Source organism: Sphaeramia orbicularis, chromosome 24 (assembly GCF_902148855.1).
Source record: "Sphaeramia orbicularis chromosome 24, fSphaOr1.1, whole genome shotgun sequence".
NCBI classification, from domain to species: Eukaryota; Metazoa; Chordata; class Actinopteri; order Kurtiformes; family Apogonidae; genus Sphaeramia; species Sphaeramia orbicularis.
This window is the reverse complement of record NC_043979.1, coordinates 49,552,769-49,577,044: the sequence shown is the minus strand read 5'-3', so window position 1 is coordinate 49,577,044 and position 24,276 is coordinate 49,552,769. Positions and strand designations below refer to the sequence as shown.

General features: G+C 42.9%; 1 protein-coding gene across 1 annotated transcript; it reads right to left on the bottom strand.

The window, feature by feature from the left end:
- Window positions 1–3,300: 3,300 nt before the first annotated feature.
- LOC115415128 (NACHT, LRR and PYD domains-containing protein 12-like) lies at window positions 3,301–17,630 on the bottom strand. The gene is made up of 11 exons (XM_030128596.1): window positions 17,482–17,630; window positions 17,298–17,390; window positions 10,564–10,942; window positions 9,848–9,986; window positions 9,633–9,767; window positions 8,719–8,894; window positions 6,648–8,445; window positions 6,397–6,570; window positions 6,118–6,291; window positions 4,447–4,493; window positions 3,301–4,366 (listed from the first exon to the last, which is right to left on the bottom strand). Exons 3-11 carry the CDS (start codon window positions 10,832–10,834, stop codon window positions 3,819–3,821), a joined length of 3,462 nt encoding a protein of 1,153 aa, XP_029984456.1. The 5' UTR covers window positions 10,835–10,942; window positions 17,298–17,390; window positions 17,482–17,630; the 3' UTR covers window positions 3,301–3,818.
- Window positions 17,631–24,276: the final 6,646 nt, after the last annotated feature.

Genomic DNA, 24,276 nt, shown 5'->3' with positions numbered 1-24,276 from the left:
GAGAGTTGCGACACACTTTGATGTGTCTGCTCTGGTGATCATGTGGTTCATGTAAGCCTCAATAGTTCCAAACAAACGCTGTCATGTTCTTCTATGGGTGGGTTATTGACGGCAAATATAAACCCAATAAACCACACGAGTCCATTTCCAGCTGTAGCTGAGCGGTGGGCTTGAACACTGAGAGGACCCACTTCAGTCATGTGAACATGTTTACTTTATGGAGGGAAAGGTTGGCGTTAGCTTGGATAGGCTACTTCCATGAGTGGTGCTAACTTTACCAGTTCATTCATTCTGTCATTGGACTGGACCGGTACAGAGAGACAATGGACCATTGGAGTTTTCCTATTGGAGGACTGTGGTCCAATCAGAAAACAGTGTTTATCTGTGAACACTGTGTGTCTGCCCAGCTCTGCTCTGACAACACACACAATAAGGCATTCACCACCGGATAGCATACAGGCTAAGTTAGCATGTTAGCATTAGCGCACACACAATAAGGCATTCACCACCGGATAGCATACAGGCTAAGTTAGCATGTTAGCATTAGCGCACACACAATAAGGCATTCACCACAGGATAGCATACAGGCTAAGTTAGCATGTTAGCATTAGCGCACACACAATAAGGCATTCACCACAGGATAGCATACAGGCTAACTTAGCATGTTAGCATTAGCACGGACCATAAACTCAGTAAAAAGTCAACATTAACAGACTCAAACTCAACAGAATTCTTCTAGGATGAGTCGACTCTTCCAAACGCAGTGACAGAAGTTTGTCCTCCTTTATCTCCTGAATAATAACTTTCGTGAACTTTTGTTGATCCGAGCTCAGCTCCACAGTAACCGTCCTCCTGATGATCACATGACCTCAGCTGACAACCTGAAGCCAACACCAGCAGGTTCAACAGAACTACAGGACTACAGCTGGACAAACAGACCAAAGAAACCAGCATTTACAACACAAATGTCACTGATACAGGAAATAGACCGGACCAGTACAGACATATCTGATATACTTACCGCTGGAGTTGGTAAATCAGCACAAATCCAGATGAATGTGTTCTAATGGCGCCACTCCATGTTCGAACTCTTGGCCCCGCCTCCACAACCGGAAGCAGGTCCATATTTAGTCCGCCATTTTGTCTATGGAAGTGCCGCTGTCACTCAACCACTGTGACAGCACCGCGGTATGTTGGTCACCGGAAGTCCCGCCTTCTTTCTGTAAGTCCTTTTACAGAAAATGTTCCTGGTTTTTTAAGAAGTGTGATTTATTTATTTATTTTTATTTGTTGATTTATTAATTTGAGTTGGGCAGTTTGTTTCAATTAACTAAAGTACTAAAAATACATATTTAATTACTTTTGAGTCTTTCCATCTGCATTTTGCAGACCATAAAAACACAAGATGTAATCTGTTTCTTTGCGGGCATGTATTAGCTAATTTAAAATGTAGTTTATACTTCTTCCTACTCCTTTTTGACCGTACAAAATTCAGACTAGCCCGTACTTGAAGATGAATGAATGAATGAATGAATGAATGAATTTATTTATTTATTTTTGATTTTACATCAATCATTGTATTAATCATAATAAACATAAAAACAAAAAAAAAAGAATAGCCTAGAAGCAAAAGCTAATTTGTTTTGTCTATCCTGTTCACCTAATACACTGCATACATCAGCATAAATGTGTACAGCATCGAGCATTCACACCATAATAATAAAAACTAAAAAAAAAAGAAAATCAACAACACAAAACACAACTACCATCTCAATCCAATATTTCTGAATAATTTTAAAGAATGAAGATGGATTCTCTTCATTTATGTTATTTTGTTTTTGTCTTATTTTGCTTTTGTTTTACTTTTTCTTTGCATGTTTGAAATAAATAAACATATAAATAAAATATATTATTTAATGTCATTTTTCATTTAAAAAAAATCCACAAACAGCCATTTAATAAGTCTTCAGTTGAACTATTTTAAATTATAATTATTAAATTATATACTTTTTAATTATTAAATTATATACTTTTCATTTTCATTTTATTGCACTTGTTTATTATGGATTACCTCCAGACCCTTCCCATCCAGGTCATAGACTGCCCCCCACCCACAAACTATCATGGATTTTATTTTTCATATTATGATGTGAAATAAAATAACACAAGTCAAATTTAGCTTCACTTCTTTTATTTAACAAAATATAGAAACATATCAAATATGTTCAAATTTACAGATGACATAGATGCAATAGCAGATCTCTCCAGCAGATGTCACCATTTAGATTTTATCAGACTTATGAAGGGATGTTCACTTCTTTCCCGGGCTGAAAAAACACCTTCTGGGCCTGAGATTTGAGGATAATGATGAGCTGCCTGCTGCTGTGGACGGCTGCTTAATGTACTGAGCTGTTGAATTCTACAGATCAGGTATCACTGGAAACTAGACGGAACAACTGTGTGGAGTTGGAGGTGGACTATGTTGAAAAGTAAGGCAGGATAAATCCAAATATCTTGCTCTTTCTGTGCCAAAATCCAAACTTTTTGACATCCTCTCGTATATTAAAGACACAAACTTTATCTCAATGTAGCTTTCACACATCATCTTAAAGAGATTATTTTAACCCTTTGAAAATATAAAAATAACTGCCTTAGCAAAAGGACGCTGCCATAGCTGCCTCCTCATGGTCGACCAGATGATAGTCGATTAGTCAGCAGAAAAAATGGAATGACTTCTGGACCAATCACAGGAGGTCATCAAGAAGAAATGAGTTGATCTGATTGGTTTCAGGTGTGACTTGGCGTTTTAGGGCAAAGACACACCAACCCGACTGCCAGTCGCTGCCAGAAAAGGTAGCCTGACTTAGTCGGCTCCCATCCCCCCACACGGTCAAAAAAGTGCGAAGAACACACCAAATCCGCTACTGACCTCACCATACGTTCTGCATTTGCACGAGGCATAAAACCAGAAAATGACAGAACATCCCTCTAGACCAAAACACAGAGTTCGCTGTCGTCAGTCATTGTTGTCAGTGGTCAGTAGTCCAGAAGGGTCGGTCGTGTCAGTGGTCAGTAGTCCAGAAGGGTCGGTGTTGTTGTACTTGTTGAACAGATGGTTCGTAATAAGCAGATCCTGGTGTTGTCAGCTCTAGGGCTTCTACTGGTGGAAGAAGAAAGATGTCGCAGGTGAAAACTAAGGAGAAATCGCACTATGCTAACAATGCTAACAGTGTTGACTTGATGGAATGAATGAAGTCCATATTCAACACTGACTGTCACTCATTCAGATCCGATCTGAGCAGTGAATGGACTATTCTAGAAGACAATAATAGTGTGCAGTACTTTGGCACAGCTGGATTCACATGGAAACTTCTCCTTCACTGATTCACTAGTCCAGGACTATCCCTCCACCAATCAGATTTGTCCGACTGAACGACAGGGAGTGGACGATTACTCATGTTGAATTGGCTGAAAAGACTAGAGACGACATTAATGATGGACGATTGAACGGAACTCACCAAACTAACTCATGTCACCGACCTCAGCAGACTGACCAACGACGACCGACCGTCAAAATTCGGGTTGGTGTATCTTCACCTTTTGAGGTTTCAGAAGCAATTAATCAATCAATCAACCAATCAAATTTTATTTATACAGTGCCAAATCATAACAAAATTTATGTCATGACACTTTACATATCGAGTTGGTCCAAACCAGACTCTAAGCCACTCTAAACACTAGTGACTGGTGACAGTGGAAGGAAAAACTTCCTTTTAACAGGCAGAAACCTGGAGCAGACCCAGACTCCTGGAGGAACTTCACGGAGAAGACTTTCCCTTCTTTGGACGACACAGAGACACCGAGGAACCAGAGTATAGCCAAAACCCAGCGAAGAGAGGCTGAGTGAATGTGGTGTTGAAGGTGTAGAGGTGGATCAGTTTGTCTGATGAGACTCTGTAGAAGGACAGAGATCCAGCCGGACAGTCCACGTAGACCGCCACCTGATCGGAGGAGGAGGAGGACTGAGGGAGGTCTGTTTCCACGTTGTTGTGATGGACTGAGTATTGATCATCACAGATCAGACTCCAGGACTGTTCGTTTCCTCCGAACTCGCAGTCGTCGCCACGCCCTTTCCTTCCGATTCCTTCGTACGTCACCGCTGTGAAAACCTGCCCTCGCCACTCGACTTCCCAGTAACAGCGACCGCTCAGATCAGTCGAACACAGCAGCTGAGGACACTTTAAGAACCTGTCTTTGTGGTCAGGACGTGGCTGCTTCTCCTTCACACATGTCACCGCCCTGTCGCCTTTGCGCAGTTTGAGTTTTTCGTTAGCTGTGTTTTCATCCAGTGTGAGTTCACGGAAATCTGAACGATGACACAAAACCAAAGAGAAAATAAACACCACAATGAATGAACGCTGTTAAACTCAAACTAGGTCCACTTACACTTCTTCAGCCCCGGTTCTAACCACTGTAGTCCATTATGGTCCAACCTGGAGGAAGAAACACAGTGATTTTCATCATCGTCACTGATGAGTTTTCTGAACAGACAAAACTCTTAAAGCAGGTCACATAAGTAATATGAATATATTCTGATGACAACTTTAGTTACATTGGAGTTAAAAAGTTAAATGAATAGCTTTTTATAACTTACTTTTTATAATCAGGCTGAAAGTGGCATGTTCATGTGTCTGTGTTTGCAGATAATGTGATATTATACAATAACAACATAATTCTACTGTCAGAACAATGTCTTCATCCCACAAATGCCAACAAATGGAGGTCCAAGGCCAACGCACAATTTTAATGACGAAAAGAGCCCGAAATGTTCATAGAGTAGGCGAGGCCAGGATGTTTGGGCGGACTTTGGCCTAGATCTACTTATACCTTCTAACAGTGTTGGTGCGTCAGGTCCGGTAAAGCCTAAAGAATCCGAATCACTGACCTACATTTATACATATTTGTTCCATGAAAATGCAGTAGATTATTCCCAGTAGTCTATTGTCTTTATTTGGTATCTTTTCTCTTGGTCACTGCTTCCAGTCGTGTATGTTTATGTTCGTCCAATCAGATTTCACCACCATGTGTTGCCGGGTAAACAAAATCTGTTGTGAGGCTCAGACTCAACAGCTCTGAAGCTTCAAATAAATGGAATGATTTAACCCAGGAGGTTTCATGTTGGCCTCATGAGGGCAATCTAGCAGGTGTACGATAATATTTTTACCCTGAAGGGGAGGCCAGGGCTGTTGTTTTAGGTTCGGTTTGTTTGTTAACGCTCTTGCAGCAAAACTATTGGTTGAATTCATACCAAATTGGGTTTAAAGATTATCAGTGACCCAGAATAGATGTGATTACATTTTGGGAAAAGTAGGTCAAAGTTCAAATTTTTCATGAATTTTTTTACATATATTTTTTCTCCCATTTAATTATAATGGGCAAAATTTCCCACACCTATTAAAAACATCAATATAGTTTCAATTTACTTAAAACTTGGCACATATATAGAGACAGTTGATATGCTGACATCAGCTGGATCCATGACAAAATAAGCTACAATACATGCAGGAGGCGGGGTTTGTTGTGCCTGGCACCACTTGCTACGTCATCTGACTGGATGGTCAAAGAACACAGCAGCTACAAACCACATCTGTAGCAACTTGGATACGATAAAATATACAAGTTTAGATTTAAAATCTGTTTTAAATTCACATTGGCCAAAAGAGGAGAAGGGTTAACACTAACCCTAGCCTAGAGGTCAAAGGTTGCATAGTTTTGCTGGGATGACCAGATTTAGGTTAAATCATATTGTTTTTATATCATTAAATCCACCGGTTAAAACCATTCCTCAGTTTAAACTAAAGATGGGGAATCAAAAAGTGAAGCTCTTTCCGTCAGTCAATGCAGCCTCCAATCACTGTCTAGTTCAGACGTGGACATGGTTGGGCCCTGGACCAAGGTCCACCTGGTCCACACGGTTCAGACAAAGCCAAATTAAAATATTGTTGGTTTTACTTGTCGCCAACCCTAACATTGTCAGATTTCTGGTGCAGTTCCCTCTGATCCCCGTTGGATACCACCGTGGAGGCAGCGGATTCATGTCAGGACTTCTGTTCATACCTGAGAGTTTCCAGGTTCCAATGTGGACTGTTCACTGCACCAGACAGATATTTCTTTCCTGATTCTTCTAAATGGTTGTAGCTGAGGTCGAGCTCCCGGAGGTAGGAGGGATTGGCCATCAGAGCTAAGGCCAGAGATCTACATCCTTCTTCTGTGATCAGACATCCTGACAATCTGGAAATGAGACAATGTTAGTGCCACGATCTCTAAAGATCCTGTTGCATCAAATTTTATGAAGTGTAAATGATGTGGTCAAAAGCAAAAACACTTATTCTAGACCTGAGATTTTCCAGTTTACATTCACGACTCTCCAGTCCAGAACACAGTTTCTTCACTCCTGAATCCATCAGGTCGTTGTTGCTCATGTCCAACTCCCTCAGACAAGACGATCTGGAGCTGAGAACTGAAGACAGAGCTTCACAGCTTCTCTCCGACAGATTACAGCCACTCAACCTGAATATAGCAAATACGATCACTTTTAGAGACCAGAGCTTGAAATAATGAATAAATAAATAAATCCATCCACCTACAGAGCTGTTCTGGAGGCTTTGATCACCGGCAGCAGCCGTAGAAGAACCTCCTCTGAAGCAGAGTATTCCTTCAGGTCAAACACATCCAGGTCTTTTTCTGATGAGAGTAAGATGAAGGCCAGAGCTGACCACTGAGCAGGAGACAGTTGTTCTGTGGACAGACGTCCTGATCTCAGGTACTTTTGGATCTGATCCACCAGAGACCGATCCTCCAGTTCATTCAGACAGTGGAACAGGTTGATGCTTCTCTCTGCAGACACATTCTCACTGATCTTCTTCTTGATGTACTCTACAGTTTTCTGGTTGGTTGTTGAGCTGCTTCCTGTTGGTTTCACCAGACTGTGTAGGAGACTCTGATTGGTCTGCAGTGATAGACCCAGGAGGAAGCGCAGGAACAGGTCCAGGTGTCCATTTGGACTCTGTAAGGCCTGGTCCACAGCGGTCTGGTACAACTGGACTGGTTTGACCCTTAATAGTTTAGACCAAACAGACGTTTTTTCTGACAGCAGATTGACTCCAGTGTTGGTGAAGGTCTGATGGACATGAAGAGCAGCCAGAAACTCCTGGACACTCAGATGGACGAAGCAGAACCTCTTGTCCTGGTACGGTCCGATCTCCTCTGTGAAGACCTCTGTGAACACTCCTGAGTACACTGAGGCTGAGTTGATGTCGATGCCACACTCTGTCAGGTCGGATTCATAGAAGATCAGGTTTCCTTTCTTCAGCTGCTCAAAGGCCAGTTTTCCCAGAGACTCAATCATCTTCCTGGTCTCTGGACTCCAGGGTGAATCTGTCCCAGATCTTCCATCATACCTGATGTTCTTCAGTTTGGTCTGAACCACCAGGAAGTGGATGTACATCTCAGTCAGGGTCTTGGGCAGTTGTCTTCTGTCTGTGGTCTTCAACATGTCCTCCAGAACTGTAGCAGTGATCCAGCAGAAGACTGGGATGTGACACATGATGTGGACGCTTTGGGACCTCTGGATGTGGGAGATGATCGTGTTGGTCTGTTCTTCATCTGTGAACCTCTTCCTGAAGTACTCCTCCTTCTGTGGGTCAGTGAACCCTCTGACCTCTGTCACCATGTCCACACACTGAGCAGGGATCTGATTGGCTGCTGCAGGTCGTGTGGTTATCCAGAGGCGAGCAGAGGGAAACAGGTTCCCCCTGATGAGGTTCATCAGCAGCACATCCACTGAGCTGGACTCTGTCACATCAGTCAGGATCTGAGTGTTGTTGAAGTCCAGAGGAGGTCGACACTCATCCAGACCATCTAAGATGAACACCACCTGGAAGTCTTCAAAGATCCAGATTCCTGCTTCTTTGGTTTCAGTGAAGAAGTGCTGAACCAGTTCCACCAAGCTGAACTTCTTCTGTTTCAGCACATTCAGGTGTTCGAAGGTGAGTGGAAATATGAAGTGGATGTCCTGGTTGGCTTTGTCTTCAGCCCAGTCCAGATTGAACTTCTGTGTTAAGATGGTTTTCCCGATGCCGGCCACGCCCTTTGTCAGCACTGTTCTGATTGGCTGATGTCTGTCATTTGTGCTTTTGAAGATGTCATTACATCTGATGGTTGTTGGTGGTCTGTCTGGTTTCTCGGATGCTGTTTCAATCTGTCTGACCTCATGGTCCTGGTTGACCTCTGTAGCCCCTCCCTCTGTGATGTAGAGCTCTGTGTAGATCTGGTTCAGGAGGGTTTTGGGGAGTCCTTCTTTAGCGATGCCCTCAAACACACACTCAAACTTCTGCTGCAGGTTAATCTTATGTCTTCGCTGACACTCACTCACAACACGGTTTCCTGAAAGAAGAAAATAATCAAATTCAAAACATTTGAATTCATTTCCTGAAAGAATGTTTAAGTTTGTTTTAGAATAGAATAGAATCTTTATTGCCATTATGCGAGGCACAACGAAATTTCGTCCAGCAGCTCTTGGCATTAAGGCACACATATTTACACACATGTAATATAAAGGCACATCTAAGATATATATATATATAAGTAGAGAAATAGAATAAAATAAAGTGACACAGTGTCCGTAGTGCAAAGTGTTTTCCGTTTAAAGTCACAGACCAGAATCCAAATGTGGAGGTAAAACATCTCCCATGTTGTTTAATAGACCACTGGGTTCACCAGGGTCTGGACTCTGCTGATGGATCCACTGGTCTTCACATTCAGTCGGTTCAACGAACGGAACGCTGTCCTCAGAGACATGAGTAGACACAGCACAGGCTGGTCTTTGATGGATCCTGATGGAAACAACAACAGGAGGGTTAAACTTCATTCAGTTCTACTTCACAGAGACAGCTGGATTTATTTTGGATTCAGAACAGATCGATTGTTTTCTAGGGTTAGGGAGTACAAATATTACAAATAATGAGAACAGAAAACAGAACAGTCAGACAGATTGAGTCAACTCACTTCCACAAGACTAATTCTACCGCAGTGGTAAACACAGGAAGCACACACATGGGTTTGAGAGAGTCTGCACTCCTCAAGTAGAGTCTAAACTGCTGAAGGAGAGTCTAAACTGCTGAAGTAGAGTCTAAACTGCTGAAGTAGAGTCTAAACTGCTGAAGTAGAGTCTAAACTGCTGAAGTAGAGTCTAAACTGCTGAAGTAGAGTCTAAACTGCTGAAGGAGAGTCTAAACTGCTGAAGGAGAGTCTAAACTGCTGAAGTAGAGTCTAAACTGTTGAAGGAGAGTCTAAACTGTTGAAGGAGAATCTAAACTGCTGAAGTAGAGTCTAAACTGCTGAAGGAGAGTCTAAACTGCTGAAGTAGAGTCTAAACTGTTGAAGGAGAGTCTAAACTGCTGAAGGAGAGTCTAAACTGCTGAAGTAGAGTCTAAACTGTTGAAGGAGAGTCTAAACTGTTGAAGGAGAGTCTAAACTGTTGAAGGAGAATCTAAACTGTTGAAGTAGAGTCTAAACTGCAGAGGGCGTGTCTAAACAGCATTTGTCCTGGACATTCCTGGTAAAGGAGTTACCTGTGATCAGCAGACTGTGGTCCGCCTTCATCAACATGATGGCCCTTACAACTGGCACTCTTGGGCCTGGGATCAGGATCAGGTTCAGGCTCTGGTTCAGATCCAGAAGGATGTCCTCTGATCTTAGTCTCTGGGCTTCAACACAACGTGCGCACACTGTAAACGTTTAAATTCAGTTCATAAATCTTCAGGCTGGCGTTGGTTCTTAAACTTACTGCTGTTCAACAGACTGATGATGGTGTTTGGACCCTTGAACATGAGGCTTCTTGGACACAAAGCTGGGTCCGGGTCCAAGTCCAGGTCTCATCTCTCCATCCTTTCTGTCCTCATATTGTCTCAGCACATCGGGTCCACCTGCACACAAACAGAAACTAGTTCAACATCCCTCAAATGGTCCTTCAGTGCAAAAGGTCTCCAAATCTGCATGGGCTTCAGCCCTACCAGGGTTTAGACAGACCCTTCACCTGGTTCGGAGGTGACCTGGGTTAACCTTAAGACGGTTTGGTTTTTACTAAAGGAAATGTGTGATAAAGCTAAACTTTGCTTTGACTCTTGATGTATTTATTTATTTCTTTAACTGGATCTTTGTTTTGTATGTCCACATAAACTCCTGTGCGGGACTGGACTACAGAACGTCTTTATGTTCTTCTTCAGGTGTGGATCAGCTTTGTACCCATGACCTTCACCGACCCTGTTCAGATGATTCTGTCTTGCGTAGTCTGATCTAAAATGATCAAATCAATCTAACTGATTGATTTGATCATTTTAGTGACTCTGTGACGACAAATTGATCCTGGTCTCTGGTGATGGATCTGATCTTTCTAACCTGAATCCAAACCTCTTCAGCAGGTCCAACTGGTTCATTAATAGGTGAACTTTACTGTGTCTGTACATGACATGATACTCAGTTACTCCTCCATTTACCACTGACCTTCAGATACACAGAACTGTTCATTTAACTCGTCCACAAGGTCATTCCTGGGAATCTTCTCCAAAATCTTCACAACAACCTTCAGAGTTTGACGACTATAGCACTGCATCACCAGGTCCACTGTCTCCATCCTGTCTGCGTTCTCCAGTTTATACGGTGGAATTAAGGGGAGCCCCTTCAGGAAGACCCTGTCCTTCAGGCACCATTGGAACTTTTTTAAGTCATCGTTGGACAGCTTTTCCAGAATTTGCAGATGGTCCTGTGTCTCCATCCTGTCCTCCCTTCAAAGAGCTGTCAGAAGAAGATCTCCACCTTAAACAACCAAGTGATGGAGAACCATGTGAAGACTCATCCTCAGCTGACGACGATGTGTGGAAATCTGAAAACAGAGTGAATGATTAAAACACAGCGGTGTGAAGCTTTTCCAAAACTGGAACAGTGGAATTAGGGATGTGATTAAGTTTTTTTTTTTAAATAGTTGTTTTTTTCTTTTTCTTCGTTGTTTTTCTTTGTCATGTTTGGCAGAAGCTGATATATTTACACATATACACATATATATCAGACTTCAGATTTCCTTTATTGCCATTTAATAATGTTCCATCAGTACCTTATCTAACGAAATTTCAGGTGCTTGGCTAAACACAGTGTCAGTTATAAAAATAAATAAAAACACACCTCACGAAATATATAAATAATCTAAAATACTGTAAACATGTGTATATGTATAAAAATTAGATTAAAAAAATTTAAGACTAAAACACTAAAAACTGAAGTGCGTAGTGCAATAAAGTGCTTCAGATTTATTGCTCTAACGGGGCAGCAGCAGATCTGGAACAGGTCCTATGTTCTTTGGCTGTTCAACAGTCTGATGGCCAGGGGGAAGAAACTGTCTGAATCTGGAGGTTCTGCAGCAGATGCCACAGAACCTCCTGCCTGAGGTCAGCAGGTGAACAGTCCATGGTGTGGGTGTGAGGAGCTGGAGGAGATGCTCTGGGCTCTGGACAGGCAGCGCTTGCGCCCAATGTCCTGGATGGGGCGGGGGGGGGCGGAGCCCCAACTATTTTCTCCGCCGTCCTCACCACCCTCTGCAGGGCCTTCCAGTCCGAGGCCTTGCAGGCCCTGAACCAGACCCAGGTGCAGCTGGTTAATATGCTCTCTATTGTGCCTCTGTAGAGGGTGGTCAGGATGGGGGGGGCTCTCTTCATCGGACATAGAAAGTGCAAGCGCTGCTGTGCTTTTTTCACCAGAGCCGTGGTGTTCAGGGTCCAGGTTCAACTGTCCGTGAGCTTCACCCCCAAGAACTTGATGCTCCTGACGCCCTCCACTCCAGTGTCATTGATGAGCACAGGTGTGGGACTGGGTCGGTCTTCCTGAACTCAACAATCAACTCCTTGGTCTTGTTGACATTAAGGATCAGATTGTTGACCCTGCACCAGTCCACCAGGTGGTCCACCTCCTCCCTGTAGGCCAGTTTGTTGTCATCCTGAATAAGACCCACGACGGTGGTGTTGTCCGCAAACTTCAAAACATGATTGGAATTGAACCTGGGACGACAGTCATGGGTCATCATGATGAACACCAGTGGGCTGAGAACACAGCCCTGCGGGACACCGCTGTTCAGGGAGATGACACTGGAGTAGTTGTTATTCACCCGAACAGACTGGGTTCTGTTGGTCAGGAAGTCCAGTAGCCAGTTACAAAGGGGGGTGCCGAGACCCAGGTGCCCCAGTTTGCTCACCAGATGCTGGGGGATGATCGTGTTGAATGTGGAACTGAAGTCCAAGAACAGCATCTGCACATAGGTGTTTTTCCCCTCCGGGTGTTCCAAGCTCCGGTAGACCACAGAGGAGACAGCGTTCTCTGTGGAGCGGTTCGGCTGGTAAGCAAACTGGAACGGGTCAAATGATGGTGGGAGCTTGGAAATGATGTGTCCCTTAATTAACCTCTCGAAGCACTTCATTATGATGGGGGTCAGTGCTACAGGACAGAGGTCGTTAAGGTCCATAGGGTTTGGTTTCTTGGGCACTGGTATTATGGTGGCAGCCTTGAAACATGATGGGACGACAGCCTGAGACAACCAGATGTTACAAATGAACGCAGGCCAGTTGGTCCGCACATTCCCTGACGACTCGTCCAAGAATATTGTCAGGGCCCGCCGCCTTCCATACGTTGACCTTTCTCAGCATCTTCCACACATCTGCTGTTTCAAGCATGAGTGCCTGTTTGTCGGGGTGGGGGGCGGCTCTCCTCGCGGGGGTGGTGTTTAACTCCTCAAACCATCTGTAGAACTGGTTCAGTTTGTTTAGGAAGCTGATATTGTCCTGACGGGGAGTGAGCAGCTTTGTAACCTGTAATGGACTGGATGCCCTGCCACAGACGTCTGGTGTTACCTGGGTCCTGGAAAAAGCCATGGATCTGCTGCCCTTGAGAGCACTTTGCTGCCCTGATGGTCTGTTTCAGATTAGATCTGGCCACTCTGAGAGCCCCAGCACTGCCGGATCTAAAGGCAGCATCACGCTCTGTCAGTGCAGCCCGTACCTCCTTGGTCATCCATGGTTTCTCGTTGGCCCTGGTTCCAACAGTCTTGGTAACACAGACGTCCTCTGTACACTTCTGAATGTACGCACACACAGTTAAAGCAGACTCCTCCATGTCTGTGTGTCCACCCTCAGTTGCGGCCTCCTTAAACATGTCCCAGTCTGTGCTCTCTACGCAGTCCTGCAGCGCTGACATGGCTCCTTCAGGCCACACCTTTACCTGTTTCAAGGTGGGCTTACCTCTGATGAGCAGGGGCTTATATGCTGGGGTCAGCATATAATATAAGCCCCATATATGCCACTGGAACAACAAGACATTCATGGAGCAGGGTGCCATCCCCAGTGGGGGGGGGGGGGGTTATATGCAATGGTCGCTTCGAAAACCTCACATCTTTACTAAGAAACAGCTCTTAGCTCAGTGTTCGAATATCTGCACAGAGGTTGCTATCACAGCTAGAGATCAGTGAAGGACAGAGTTGGACCTCATCCATGGTACAAAGATATTATGTCAAGGGGGAGGAGCCAGGATGACAGGTGCGCTGGGGGGGGGGGAGTCATCCTCACCCCCAAATATGGAGATTGGGACCAATCAGCTAATGTATGTCCCAGTAACTGTCATCCTACAGATGTTTGGCAACAAGATGAACAGCCTGAGGAGCCAGAAGGAGCAGATGATCCCATGGAGAAAGTTAGAGGCAAACCTAGTGTTGGAACAGAGAGAAGTCCTCCTTCTGACAGAACTCCACAGAAGTGGGAATCTAAGGACAGAGCTGCCCAGGAAATAGAACCAACTGTCCACAGCTGAGGACCTGGAGACCGGTAAGGCCCACAGTCCTAGGTACCCCCTAAAGAGGTCTACAAGAGAACTAAAGGCAAGGAGAAGAAACGAGGTGTTCTCCACCAGCCCAGCTAAGGGCTACCGTCAATGGAAGGGTAACAAGATGAACACCAGTAACACCAGAGGAGCCCAGTACCAGCTACTGGTTGGAGGGTAATGGTCTCAGACTGGAAGACCAGCACCACCAACCTGTGGACAAGAAGACTGGGACTCAAAGCCCCAAACACGGATACTGGGGCAGTTAAAGCTGTAGACCATCAACAGGACTCTAAGAGCCTTCAACCAGGACTTGATGAGGCAATGGAGGACGACTCTGGAGGCCAAGTCGAAGCCAGCTGTGCAGGTGAGCATCAGGTGCCGTCATCACTAACGTTGCGTTTCCACTCCGTGGAACCGGCTCGACTCCACTCGGCCTTTTGTGTTTCCATTACATAAAAGGACCTGGAATCTGGTACCTGGTACCAGGTTTTTGGTATCACCTCCGCCGAGGTTCCAGGACCGGGGACCAGATACTAAAAGGTGACACTGCGTAAACACTGCAGACCACTGATTGGTCAGAGTTGTCTCTGTGCCCCGCCCTTTTACAAAAAAACAGATGCCGAAGTTTCCTGTAAATCTGTCTGTAGGTGAATCCACATGTGGACAGTAAACTGTAAAACTACACCGTGGTGGGTCCAGGAGGTCCAGTCTGTGAAACTACACCGTGGTGGGTCCAGGAGGTCCAGTCTGTGAAACTACACCGTGGTGGGTCCAGGAGGTCCAGTCTGTGAAACTACACCGTGGTGGGTCCAGGAGGTCCAGTCTGTAAAACTACACCGTGGTGGGTCCAGGAGGTCCAGTCTGTGAAACTACACCGTGGTGGGTCCAGGAGGTCCAGTCTGTGAAACTACACCGTGGTGGGTCCAGGAGGTCCAGTCTGTAAAACTACACCGTGGTGGGTCCAGGAGGTCCAGTCTGTAAAACTACACCGTGGTGGGTCCAGGAGGTCCAGTCTGTGAAACTACACCGTGGTGGGTCCAGGAGGTCCAGTCTGTGAAACTACACCGTGGTGGGTCCAGGAGGTTCAGCCTTTGGTGGCTGACGTAAAAATTCAGCATGAGCTTGATGAGACAACAGGCAACGAGCGAGTTTATCAGCAACTCTGAGCAGACGACACAGAAGTAATGCACCACATCGCTATGACGACCAGGTACTGGAAAGTGGGTAGTATCTGTAATGGAAACGGTCTGGAATAGGACCTGGTACCAGAGTGGAGCCAAGTCGAGCCAGTTCTATGCTGTGGAAATGCAGCATAAGAGGGGCTTTGGGTACCAGTTCCGAAGTGGACCAACCATCGGCCACCTCCTTTACATGGACGACACAAAGCCAGACGCCAAGAATGAGTGTGACACTGACTCCCTGATCCTCTGATCAGTAACACTGGTCTGCAAGGAAAATGCTTCCAGAAGAAAGGTAATGACATTTTACCACATGAGAGTCTCTGATAAAGAAAAGTCAAGTCCAAAATGCTGGTTGGCTGAACTCTCCAAGATACAGCCTTGGGTCAAAATGTGAAATTCAAGAATTAAGGAGAGAATGGGTTTGACTCCAAAGGAATATTTGTCTCAAAGCTACAAGATCGACTTCCAAACACTGTCTGCACATTAGAATACATTCACTGCACAGGTTCTATTTAGTGGAAGATTTAGAAAACTATAATATAAATGTACATAAACCAATATATATGTGGAATAACACTTAATCATATATGTTGGAAACATCAGCAAACCGGCACTTTTGTCATTTATTTTCCAATTAATCTGATTAAAATACGTAACATTTAGCACATTTAATGTCTGAAGTAAATCATTTCTAAAACATTGTAGACCAGTGTAATCAGAGTAAAGACCTCAGTGTTTCTGAAATGTCGTAGTAAAAATGGAAAATGTGTCTGACGGCAGATGACGCTGGTTTTGATTAGAGCTGGTGGGCGATCCTGCAAGATTAGGACCAGTGTCATGATACAGATCCTTTTTATTAATGAAGTTGGATGCACTGTCACGTTATTTCTCCTGTTTCTGTGTTCTGTTTGTCATCACTGTGACTTCTACTTTTTAAATTGAATGTTCTTCTCCTGGTTTTATCTCAGACTGTTCTTATCTTCTCTGGGTTTTTCATTCCGTTTTACTGCACCTTGTTTTTATTTCTTTGCTCTTCTTTCTTTCTTTTATTCTCTTCCTTCTCCATGCTGCTGTGCTGTTGGATGGTGGAATCCAGTACCTGCTGAACAGCTTCAGTGTGTGCTTTTGTTTTAATGCCAAATACAGTCACTGTCTGCAAAACAAACCTACCCACAGGGACAAACAAAGGAACCTTCAGCCTTGAACGATGCTAAATCTAAGTGAATTTTCAAAACCTTTAAATGTTTGTGTCATTTTTCATTTGGTTTATTAACTAATTAAAACCCAAGACAGAATTTGAATAATAGAAAAAACATTATTGTCTATATTTAGATATTGTCTATATTATTCTGAAGTCTTGCCAAAATGTATACTTTCTAAAGGCTTTTTAAAAATGACTTTTAAGGTACAAATGATTTTACAGTACAAATCCCCCCCCCCCCCCCACACACACACACACACACACACACACACACTGGTATGGACACTGGTATCAGTATGATGGACATTTGGATGGCTCCGCCCACAGACTCAGTCATATTGAAAATGAAAGGAATAATAAACGTTTGATCCAAAAGTTCCTGAATTCACTGAAATGAAGAAGCTGAACTTTTACCCCCAGGACCAGCAGTGATACCCCAGACCCCCACCCCCCAGACCCCTGTTATCTTAGCCCTGTTAGCTTAGCCCATTTGCTTATCTCTGTTAGCTTAGCTCTGTTAGCTTATCTCTGTTATGTTAGCTGTTAACTTAGCCCTGTTATCTTAGCCCTGTTAGCTTAGCTCTGTTAGCTTAGCCCTGTTAGCTTAGCCCTGTTAGTTTAGCTCTATTATCTTAGCCCTGTTAGCTTAGCTCTGTTAGCTTAGCCCTGTTAGCTTAGCCCTGTTAGTTTAGCTCTATTATCTTAGCTCTGTTATCTTAGCCCTGTTAGCTTAGCCCTGTTAGTTTAGCTCTATTATCTTAGCCCTGTTAGCTTAGCTCTGTTAGCTTAGCTCTGTTATCTTAGCCCTGTTAGCTTAGCCCTGTTAGTTTAGCTCGATTATCTTAGCTCTATTATCTTAGCTCTGTTAGCTTAGCCCTGTTTTTTGACTTAAACAGCCACAGTAAAACCACTAATGCCCTCTGTGCTGTGCTCTGTTGTATTTGTCCAGTATTTGTAGTTCTTTGGGTGTTCTTAAGGTGGAATTACTGTCCACTGACCTGAAAACCTCCTTTACTTCCTTAAGGTGGAATTGCTCTTCCTGGACTCTCAACATGGCGCCGTTCGCTGGTGAAGACTCTGTGATGCACTTCCTGAAGTTGAAGAAAAACACAAAAATCATCTGTATTTTCAGTTGTTTTCAGTGTCTCAGTCAGATGTGTGGAGTTAAAGCTGAGCCTGTACATGTCCAACACTTCCAGAATATTTGAATTTAGTTTCAGTGCTGATCTCGGTGGCGTTCCTCAGGTCTGGACCAAAGGCTGCAACAGGATCTGAGTCTGAACAGGAAGTGGGTGTGTCTTCAGCCAAACAGGAGGAAGTGGGCGGAGTTTACTGGAAGATAAACACATGAGGGCGGAGACCTGATCTGACCGAACCCATCTGAGTCTGAAACGAAGAAGAAACATACGAGTGGAGTTAAAGGAGAAACACACCCTGGGTTTATTTACCTCCAAACACACACACACTGTGGACTGGAGGTATGTGAAGGTCCGATTAAAAAAATAATGTACATGAACCAGTGCAGGCGCTCATTACTGACATATGACAGATGAAAAAAGAACTAATAACATGTTTACGTAGAAGATTAGAAAAAAATGTTCTTTGAGTTATGAAAAAGGTTTGTTTACATAAAAAAATGGCATTTAAAGGGTTAAAAAGATGACAGTTAATGAGTATTTGGTGTTTTTGTTTAAGGTCAAGTTAATGAAACACAAAAAAATGTAAAAAAAAAAGTTGAACTAGTGTTTTTAACCTTTAAAGGTTAAAGGTGGTCTGTAAGTGTTAAAGGTGGTCTGTAAGGGTTAAAGGTGGTCTGTAAGTGTTAAAGGTGGTCTGTAAGTGTTAAAGGTGGTCTTTAAAGGTTAAAGGTGGTCTGTAAGTGTTAAAGGTGGTCTTTAAGGGTTAAAGGTGGTCTGTAAGTGTTAAAGGTGGTCTGTAAGTGTTAAAGGTGGTCTGTAAGGGTTAAAGGTGGTCTGTAAGTGTTAAAGGTGGTCTGTAAGTGTTAAAGGTGGTCTGTAAGGGTTAAAGGTGGTCTGTAAGTGTTAAAGGTGGTCTGTAAGTGTTAAAGGTGGTCTTTAAAGGTTAAAGGTGGTCTGTAAGTGTTAAAGGTGGTCTGTAAGTGTTAAAGGTGGTCTGTAAGGGTTAAAGGTGGTCTGTAAGTGTTAAAGGTGGTCTGTAAGGGTTAAAGGTGGTCTGTAAGTGTTAAAGGTGGTCTGTAAGTGTTAAAGGTGGTCTTTAAAGGTTAAAGGTGGTCTGTAAGTGTTAAAGGTGGTCTGTAAGGGTTAAAGGTGGTCTGTAAGGGTTAAAGGTGGTCTGTAAGTGTTAAAGGTGGTCTGTAAGGGTTAAAGGTGGTCTGTAAGTGTTAAAGGTGGTCTGTAAGGGTTAAAGGTGGTCTGTAAGTGTTAAAGGTAGTCTGTAAGTGTTAAAGGTGGTCTTTAAAGGTTAAAGGTGGTCTGTAAGTGTTAAAGGTGGTCTGTAAGTGTTAAAGGTAGTCTGTAAGGGTTAAAGGTGGTCTGTAAGGGTTAAAGGTGGTCTGTAAGTGTTAAAGGTGGTCTGTAAGTGTTAAAGGTGGTCTGTAAGGGTTAAAGGTGGTCTGTAAGTGTTAAAGGTGGTCTGTAAGTGTTAAAGGTGGTCTGTAAGGGTTAAAGGTGGTCTGTAAGTGTTAAAGGTGGTCTTTAAGGGTTAAAGGTGGTCTGTAAGGGTTAAAGGTGGTCTGTAAGTGTTAAAGGTGGTCTTTAAAGGTTAAAGGTGGTCTGTAAGTGTTAAAGGTGGTCTGTAAGTGTTAAAGGTGGTCTGTAAGTGTTAAAGGTGGTCTGTAAGGGTTAAAGGTGGTCTGTAAGTGTTAAAGGTGGTCTGTAAGTGTTAAAGGTGGTCTGTAAGGGTTAAAGGTGGTCTGTAAGGGTTAAAGGTGGTCTGTAAGTGTTAAAGGTGGTCTGTAAGGGTTAAAGGTGGTCTGTAAGGGTTAAAGGTGGTCTTTAAAGGTTAAAGGTGGTCTGTAAGGGTTAAAGGTGGTCTGTAAGTGTTAAAGGTGGTCTTTAAAGGTTAAAGGTGGTCTGTAAGTGTTAAAGGTGGTCTTTAAGGGTTAAAGGTGGTCTGTAAGTGTTAAAGGTGGTCTGTAAGGGTTAAAGGTGGTCTGTAAGTGTTAAAGGTGGTCTGTAAGTGTTAAAGGTGGTCTGTAAGGGTTAAAGGTGGTCTGTAAGGGTTAAAGGTGGTCTTTAAAGGTTAAAGGTGGTCTGTAAGGGTTAAAGGTGGTCTGTAAGTGTTAAAGGTGGTCTTTAAAGGTTAAAGGTGGTCTGTAAGTGTTAAAAATGGTCTTTAAAGGTTAAAGGTGGTCTGTAAGTGTTAAAGGTGGTCTTTAAAGGTTAAAGGTGGTCTGTAAGGGTTAAAGGTGGTCTGTAAGTGTTAAAGGTGGTCTGTAAGTGTTAAAGGTGGTCTTTAAGGGTTAAAGGTGGTCTGTAAGTGTTAAAGGTGGTCTGTAAGTGTTAAAGGTGGTCTTTAAAGGTTAAAGGTGGTCTGTAAGTGTTAAAGGTGGTCTGTAAGTGTTAAAGGTGGTCTTTAAAGGTTAAAGGTGGTCTGTAAGTGTTAAAGGTGGTCTGTAAGGGTTAAAGGTGGTCTGTACGTGTTAAAGGTGGTCTTTAAAGGTTAAAGGTGGTCTGTAAGTGTTAAAGGTGGTCTGTAAGTGTTAAAGGTGGTCTTTAAAGGTTAAAGGTGGTCTGTAAGTGTTAAAGGTGGTCTGTAAGGGTTAAAGGTGGTCTTTAAAGGTTAAAGGTGGTCTGTAAGTGTTAAAGGTGGTCTTTAAGGGTTAAAGGTGGTCTGTAAGTGTTAAAGGTGGTCTGTAAGGGTTAAAGGTGGTCTGTAAGTATTAAAGGTGGTCTTTAAAGGTTAAAGGTGGTCTGTAAGTGTTAAAGGTGGTCTGTAAGGGTTAAAGGTGGTCTGTAAGTGTTAAAGGTGGTCTTTAAAGGTTAAAGGTGGTCTGTAAGGGTTAAAGGTGGTCTGTAAGTGTTAAAGGTGGTCTGTAAGGGTTAAAGGTGGTCTGTAAGTGTTAAAGGTGGTCTGTAAGTGTTAAAGGTGGTCTGTAAGGGTTAAAGGTGGTCTGTAAGTATTAAAGGTGGTCTTTAAAGGTTAAAGGTGGTCTGTAAGTGTTAAAGGTGGTCTGTAAGGGTTAAAGGTGGTCTGTAAGTGTTAAAGGTGGTCTTTAAAGGTTAAAGGTGGTCTGTAAGGGTTAAAGGTGGTCTGTAAGGGTTAAAGGTGGTCTTTAAGGGTTAAAGGTGGTCTGTAAGTGTTAAAGGTGGTCTGTAAGTGTTAAAGGTGGTCTGTAAGGGTTAAAGGTAGTCTGTAAGGGTTAAAGGTGGTCTTTAAGTTTAAAGGTGGTCTGTAAGTGTTAAAGGTGGTCTGTAAGGGTTAAAGGTAGTCTGTAAGGGTTAAAGGTGGTCTTTAAAGGTTAAAGGTAGTCTGTAAGGGTTAAAGGTGGTCTGTAAGGGTTAAAGGTGGTCTTTAAAGGTTAAAGGTGGTCTGTAAGAGTTAAAGGTGGTCTGTAAGGGTTAAAGGTGGTCTGTAAGTGTTAAAGGTGGTCTGTAAGGGTTAAAGGTGGTCTTTAAAGGTTAAAGGTGGTCTGTAAGGGTTAAAGGTGGTCTGTAAGTGTTAAAGGTGGTCTGTAAGGGTTAAAGGTGGTCTTTAAAGGTTAAAGGTGGTCTGTAAGTGTTAAAGGTGGTCTGTAAGGGTTAAAGGTGGTCTGTAAGGGTTAAAGGTGGTCTGTAAGTGTTAAAGGTGGTCTGTAAGTGTTAAAGGTGGTCTTTAAAGGTTAAAGGTGGTCTGTAAGAGTTAAAGGTGATCTGTAAGGGTTAAAGGTGGTCTTTAAAGGTTAAAGGTAGTCTGTAAGGGTTAAAGGTAGTCTGTAAGGGTTAAAGGTGGTCTTTAAAGGTTAAAGGTGGTCTGTAAGGGTTAAAGGTGGTCTGTAAGGGTTAAAGGTGGTCTGTAAGTGTTAAAGGTGGTCTGTAAGTGTTAAAGGTGGTCTTTAAAGGTTAAAGGTGGTCTGTAAGAGTTAAAGGTGATCTGTAAGGGTTAAAGGTGGTCTTTAAAGGTTAAAGGTGGTCTTTAAGTGTTAAAGGTGGTCTTTAAAGGTTAAAGGTGGTCTGTAAGAGTTAAAGGTGATCTGTAAGGGTTAAAGGTGGTCTTTAAAGGTTAAAGGTAGTCTGTAAGGGTTAAAGGTAGTCTGTAAGGGTTAAAGGTGGTCTTTAAAGGTTAAAGGTGGTCTGTAAGGGTTAAAGGTGGTCTTTAAAGGTTAAAGGTGGTCTGTAAGGGTTAAAGGTGGTCTTTAAGGGTTAATTCCTCTCAGGTGTAGTTCTCCTTTGTTTCCACCAGATGGAGCTCAGTGACCGTCAGTGTTCGGTTCTTCTGTTCATTCCACTCTGATGGACCTGAACATGGACCCAGGTTCTTAAACAGGTTCAGGTTCAGGTTCTGGTGGAGTTGATCCAGATCTGGGTTCATGTTGGGTTTATTTTTGCATTTCCTCTCTTCTTATTTTAATTCGTCCTCTATCATTGTTTTCAGACATTTTTCTTCATTTATTTCATTTTATGTTTTTGCTACATTTATTGATTTTGACTTTTTTTTTTGTTCACTTTATTATTTTATGTTTGTGTTCTTGACAAGTTTGTGCATCTGTCAGTTATTTTTTTTAAAGTTCTCTGTTCAATTTGAAAGTGGCTCAAAATAACAGTGTCTAATAATGCCCTGTTAGCTTAGCTCTGTTATCCTAGCCCTGTTAGCTTAGCTCTGTTATCTTAGCCCTGTTAGCTTAGCTCTGTTATCTTAGCCCTGTTAGCTTAGCTCTGTTTTTAGTCTAAGACAGCCACAGTAAAACCACTAATCCCCTCTGTTAGCTTAGCTCAGTTAGCCTAGCCCTTAGTGTACCCATTAGTTTAGCTCTGTTACCATATCTCTGTTATCTTAGCCCTGTTCGCTTAGCTCTGTTATTAGACTAAAACAGCCACAGTAAAACCACTAATCCCCTGTTGGCTTAGCACTGTTATCTTAGGTTTACTAGCTTAGCCCTGTTAACTTACCTCTGTTAGCTTTGCCCTGTTAGCTTACCTCTGTTAGCTTATTTCTGTTATCTTAGCCCTTTTAGCTTAGCTCTCTTATCTTAGCCCTTTTAGCTTAGCTCTGTTTTTAGAGTAAGTCTAAAACAGCCACAGTAAAACCACTAATCCTCCATCAGCTTAGCTTAGCTCTGTTAGCTTATCTCTGTTATCTTAGCCCTCTTCACTTAGCTCTGTTAGCTTAGCCCTTTTAGCTCTGTTTTAGACTAAAACAGCCACAGTAAAACCACTAATCCCCTCTTTTAGCTTAGCCCTGTTAACTTACCTCTGTTAGCTTACCTCTTTTATCCTAGCCCTTTAAGCTTAGCTCTGTTATTTTAGCCCTGTTAGCTTAGACATGTTCGCTTAGCTCTGTTTTAAGACTGAAAGCCACAGTAAAACCACTAATCCACACTGTTAGCTTACCTGTTAGCTTAGCTCTGCTGTCTTAGCCCTGTTTTTAGACTAAAACAGCCACAGTAAAACCACTAATACCCTCTGTTAGCTTAGCCCTGGTAGCTTTGCCCAGTTAGCTTACCACCGTTAGCTTAGCTCTGTTTTCTGTTGGTTCATGTAGTCAATAACTGAACTAAAGATAGAGGTAGAAACTGTCCCAGTTTAGTCTGAGCCACGGACCAACAAACGGAAACTTAGCAACGATAAGAACATCCCATAATAACAGTGTACCTTCATAAACCTCTGAATCCAACTCCATTCTGTTCATTTCCATCTGAGTCCAGAGAAAACAACCACTGGAGTTTAAACACTGACTCTGACAGTTGGTTCTTTATGGTTCTCATGGTTAACTTGACCTTCAGTAACTCACTGCTCCCTCTAGTGGTCACATTAAACACATAATTGGACATATTTGTATAATCCAAACATGGGCACCTTTAGCAGAACTTCACAGACCTTTATTCGAAACACTACGATTAGAATTTGAAGTCGTTTTTTTTTTTTTTTTTTTATATTTTTGAAAATAAAAACACGACATATCAACGCTTTAAAATCTATTTTACACTTAAAAACGGGTCAGTTTTTACAGGTTTTCATCAAACTCACAACTACGACTAGTTGAATCACTTCTGTTCTTTGACTGACAGTTGTGTCTTTATGGTTCTCATCCTCGGCTCACTACTCCCTCTAGTGGTCACATTAATCCTCCGGTTCTTCAACGGAACTAAATTCTGTTCATTTCTGTTCGATCCGATACATCGGCAGAACTTCACAGATGTTATTTTCATTTTTTTTAATAATTAAAAATACGAACTCTACGTGTCGACGACTCTTCATGAAAACTTTGAAGACGAAGAGTTGTGGATTTTTCCTGAACTCGTTGATGAGCTGAACTCGGGCTGAACTCGACCGTCATCGCATTAAAAACTGATCAAAGACGAAGCGAAAACCCACACATGCATCTATTTTTCATGCGGAAAAGGAGGAAACTTTGACAAACGACTGAAAAAAAAAAAAAAAAAAAAAACATCTCTGAAGCTTTGAAGTGAAGCTGCTGATGGAACGTCAACGCTCCGATCGGGAACCGCCGTCCGTTCTCCATAAACATGTGGAAAACTGCAGCGAAAACGCCTCCTGGAAACACGGAGGCGTTGAAGTTGCCGCGGTAACGTCAGGTCAGGTGACAAAGGCTCATTAAGAGATGACTGACAGGTAATTTACACTGAAACCAGCCAATGAGGAGCCAGCACTGGTTGTCATGGCAACAGAGGCCTAAAGTTTCTACATGTACCTGCAGTGATACTGACAGAGTCTGATGAAGAAAAGAAAGAGAAGAAAAAAGAAAAGAGAAGAAAAAAGAAAAGAGAAGAAAAAGAGAGACAAGAGAAGATGAGAAGAAAAGAGAGAAAACAGAAATGAAAGAAAAGAAAAAGGAGAG

Excerpts from the sequence above, each read along its gene's own strand:
- LOC115415128 (XM_030128596.1), bottom strand. The coding sequence starts at position 10,834 with ATGGAGACACAGGACCATCTGCAAATTCTGGAAAAGCTGTCCAACGAT. Across the intron at positions 8,446-8,718 it reads ACCTCCACATTTGGATTCTG|GAAACCGTGTTGTGAGTGAG; the intron begins GTCTGTGACTTT and ends TTCTTCTTTCAG. Across the intron at positions 6,292-6,396 it reads TGTAAACTGGAAAATCTCAG|ATTGTCAGGATGTCTGATCA; the intron begins GTCTAGAATAAG and ends TCTCATTTCCAG.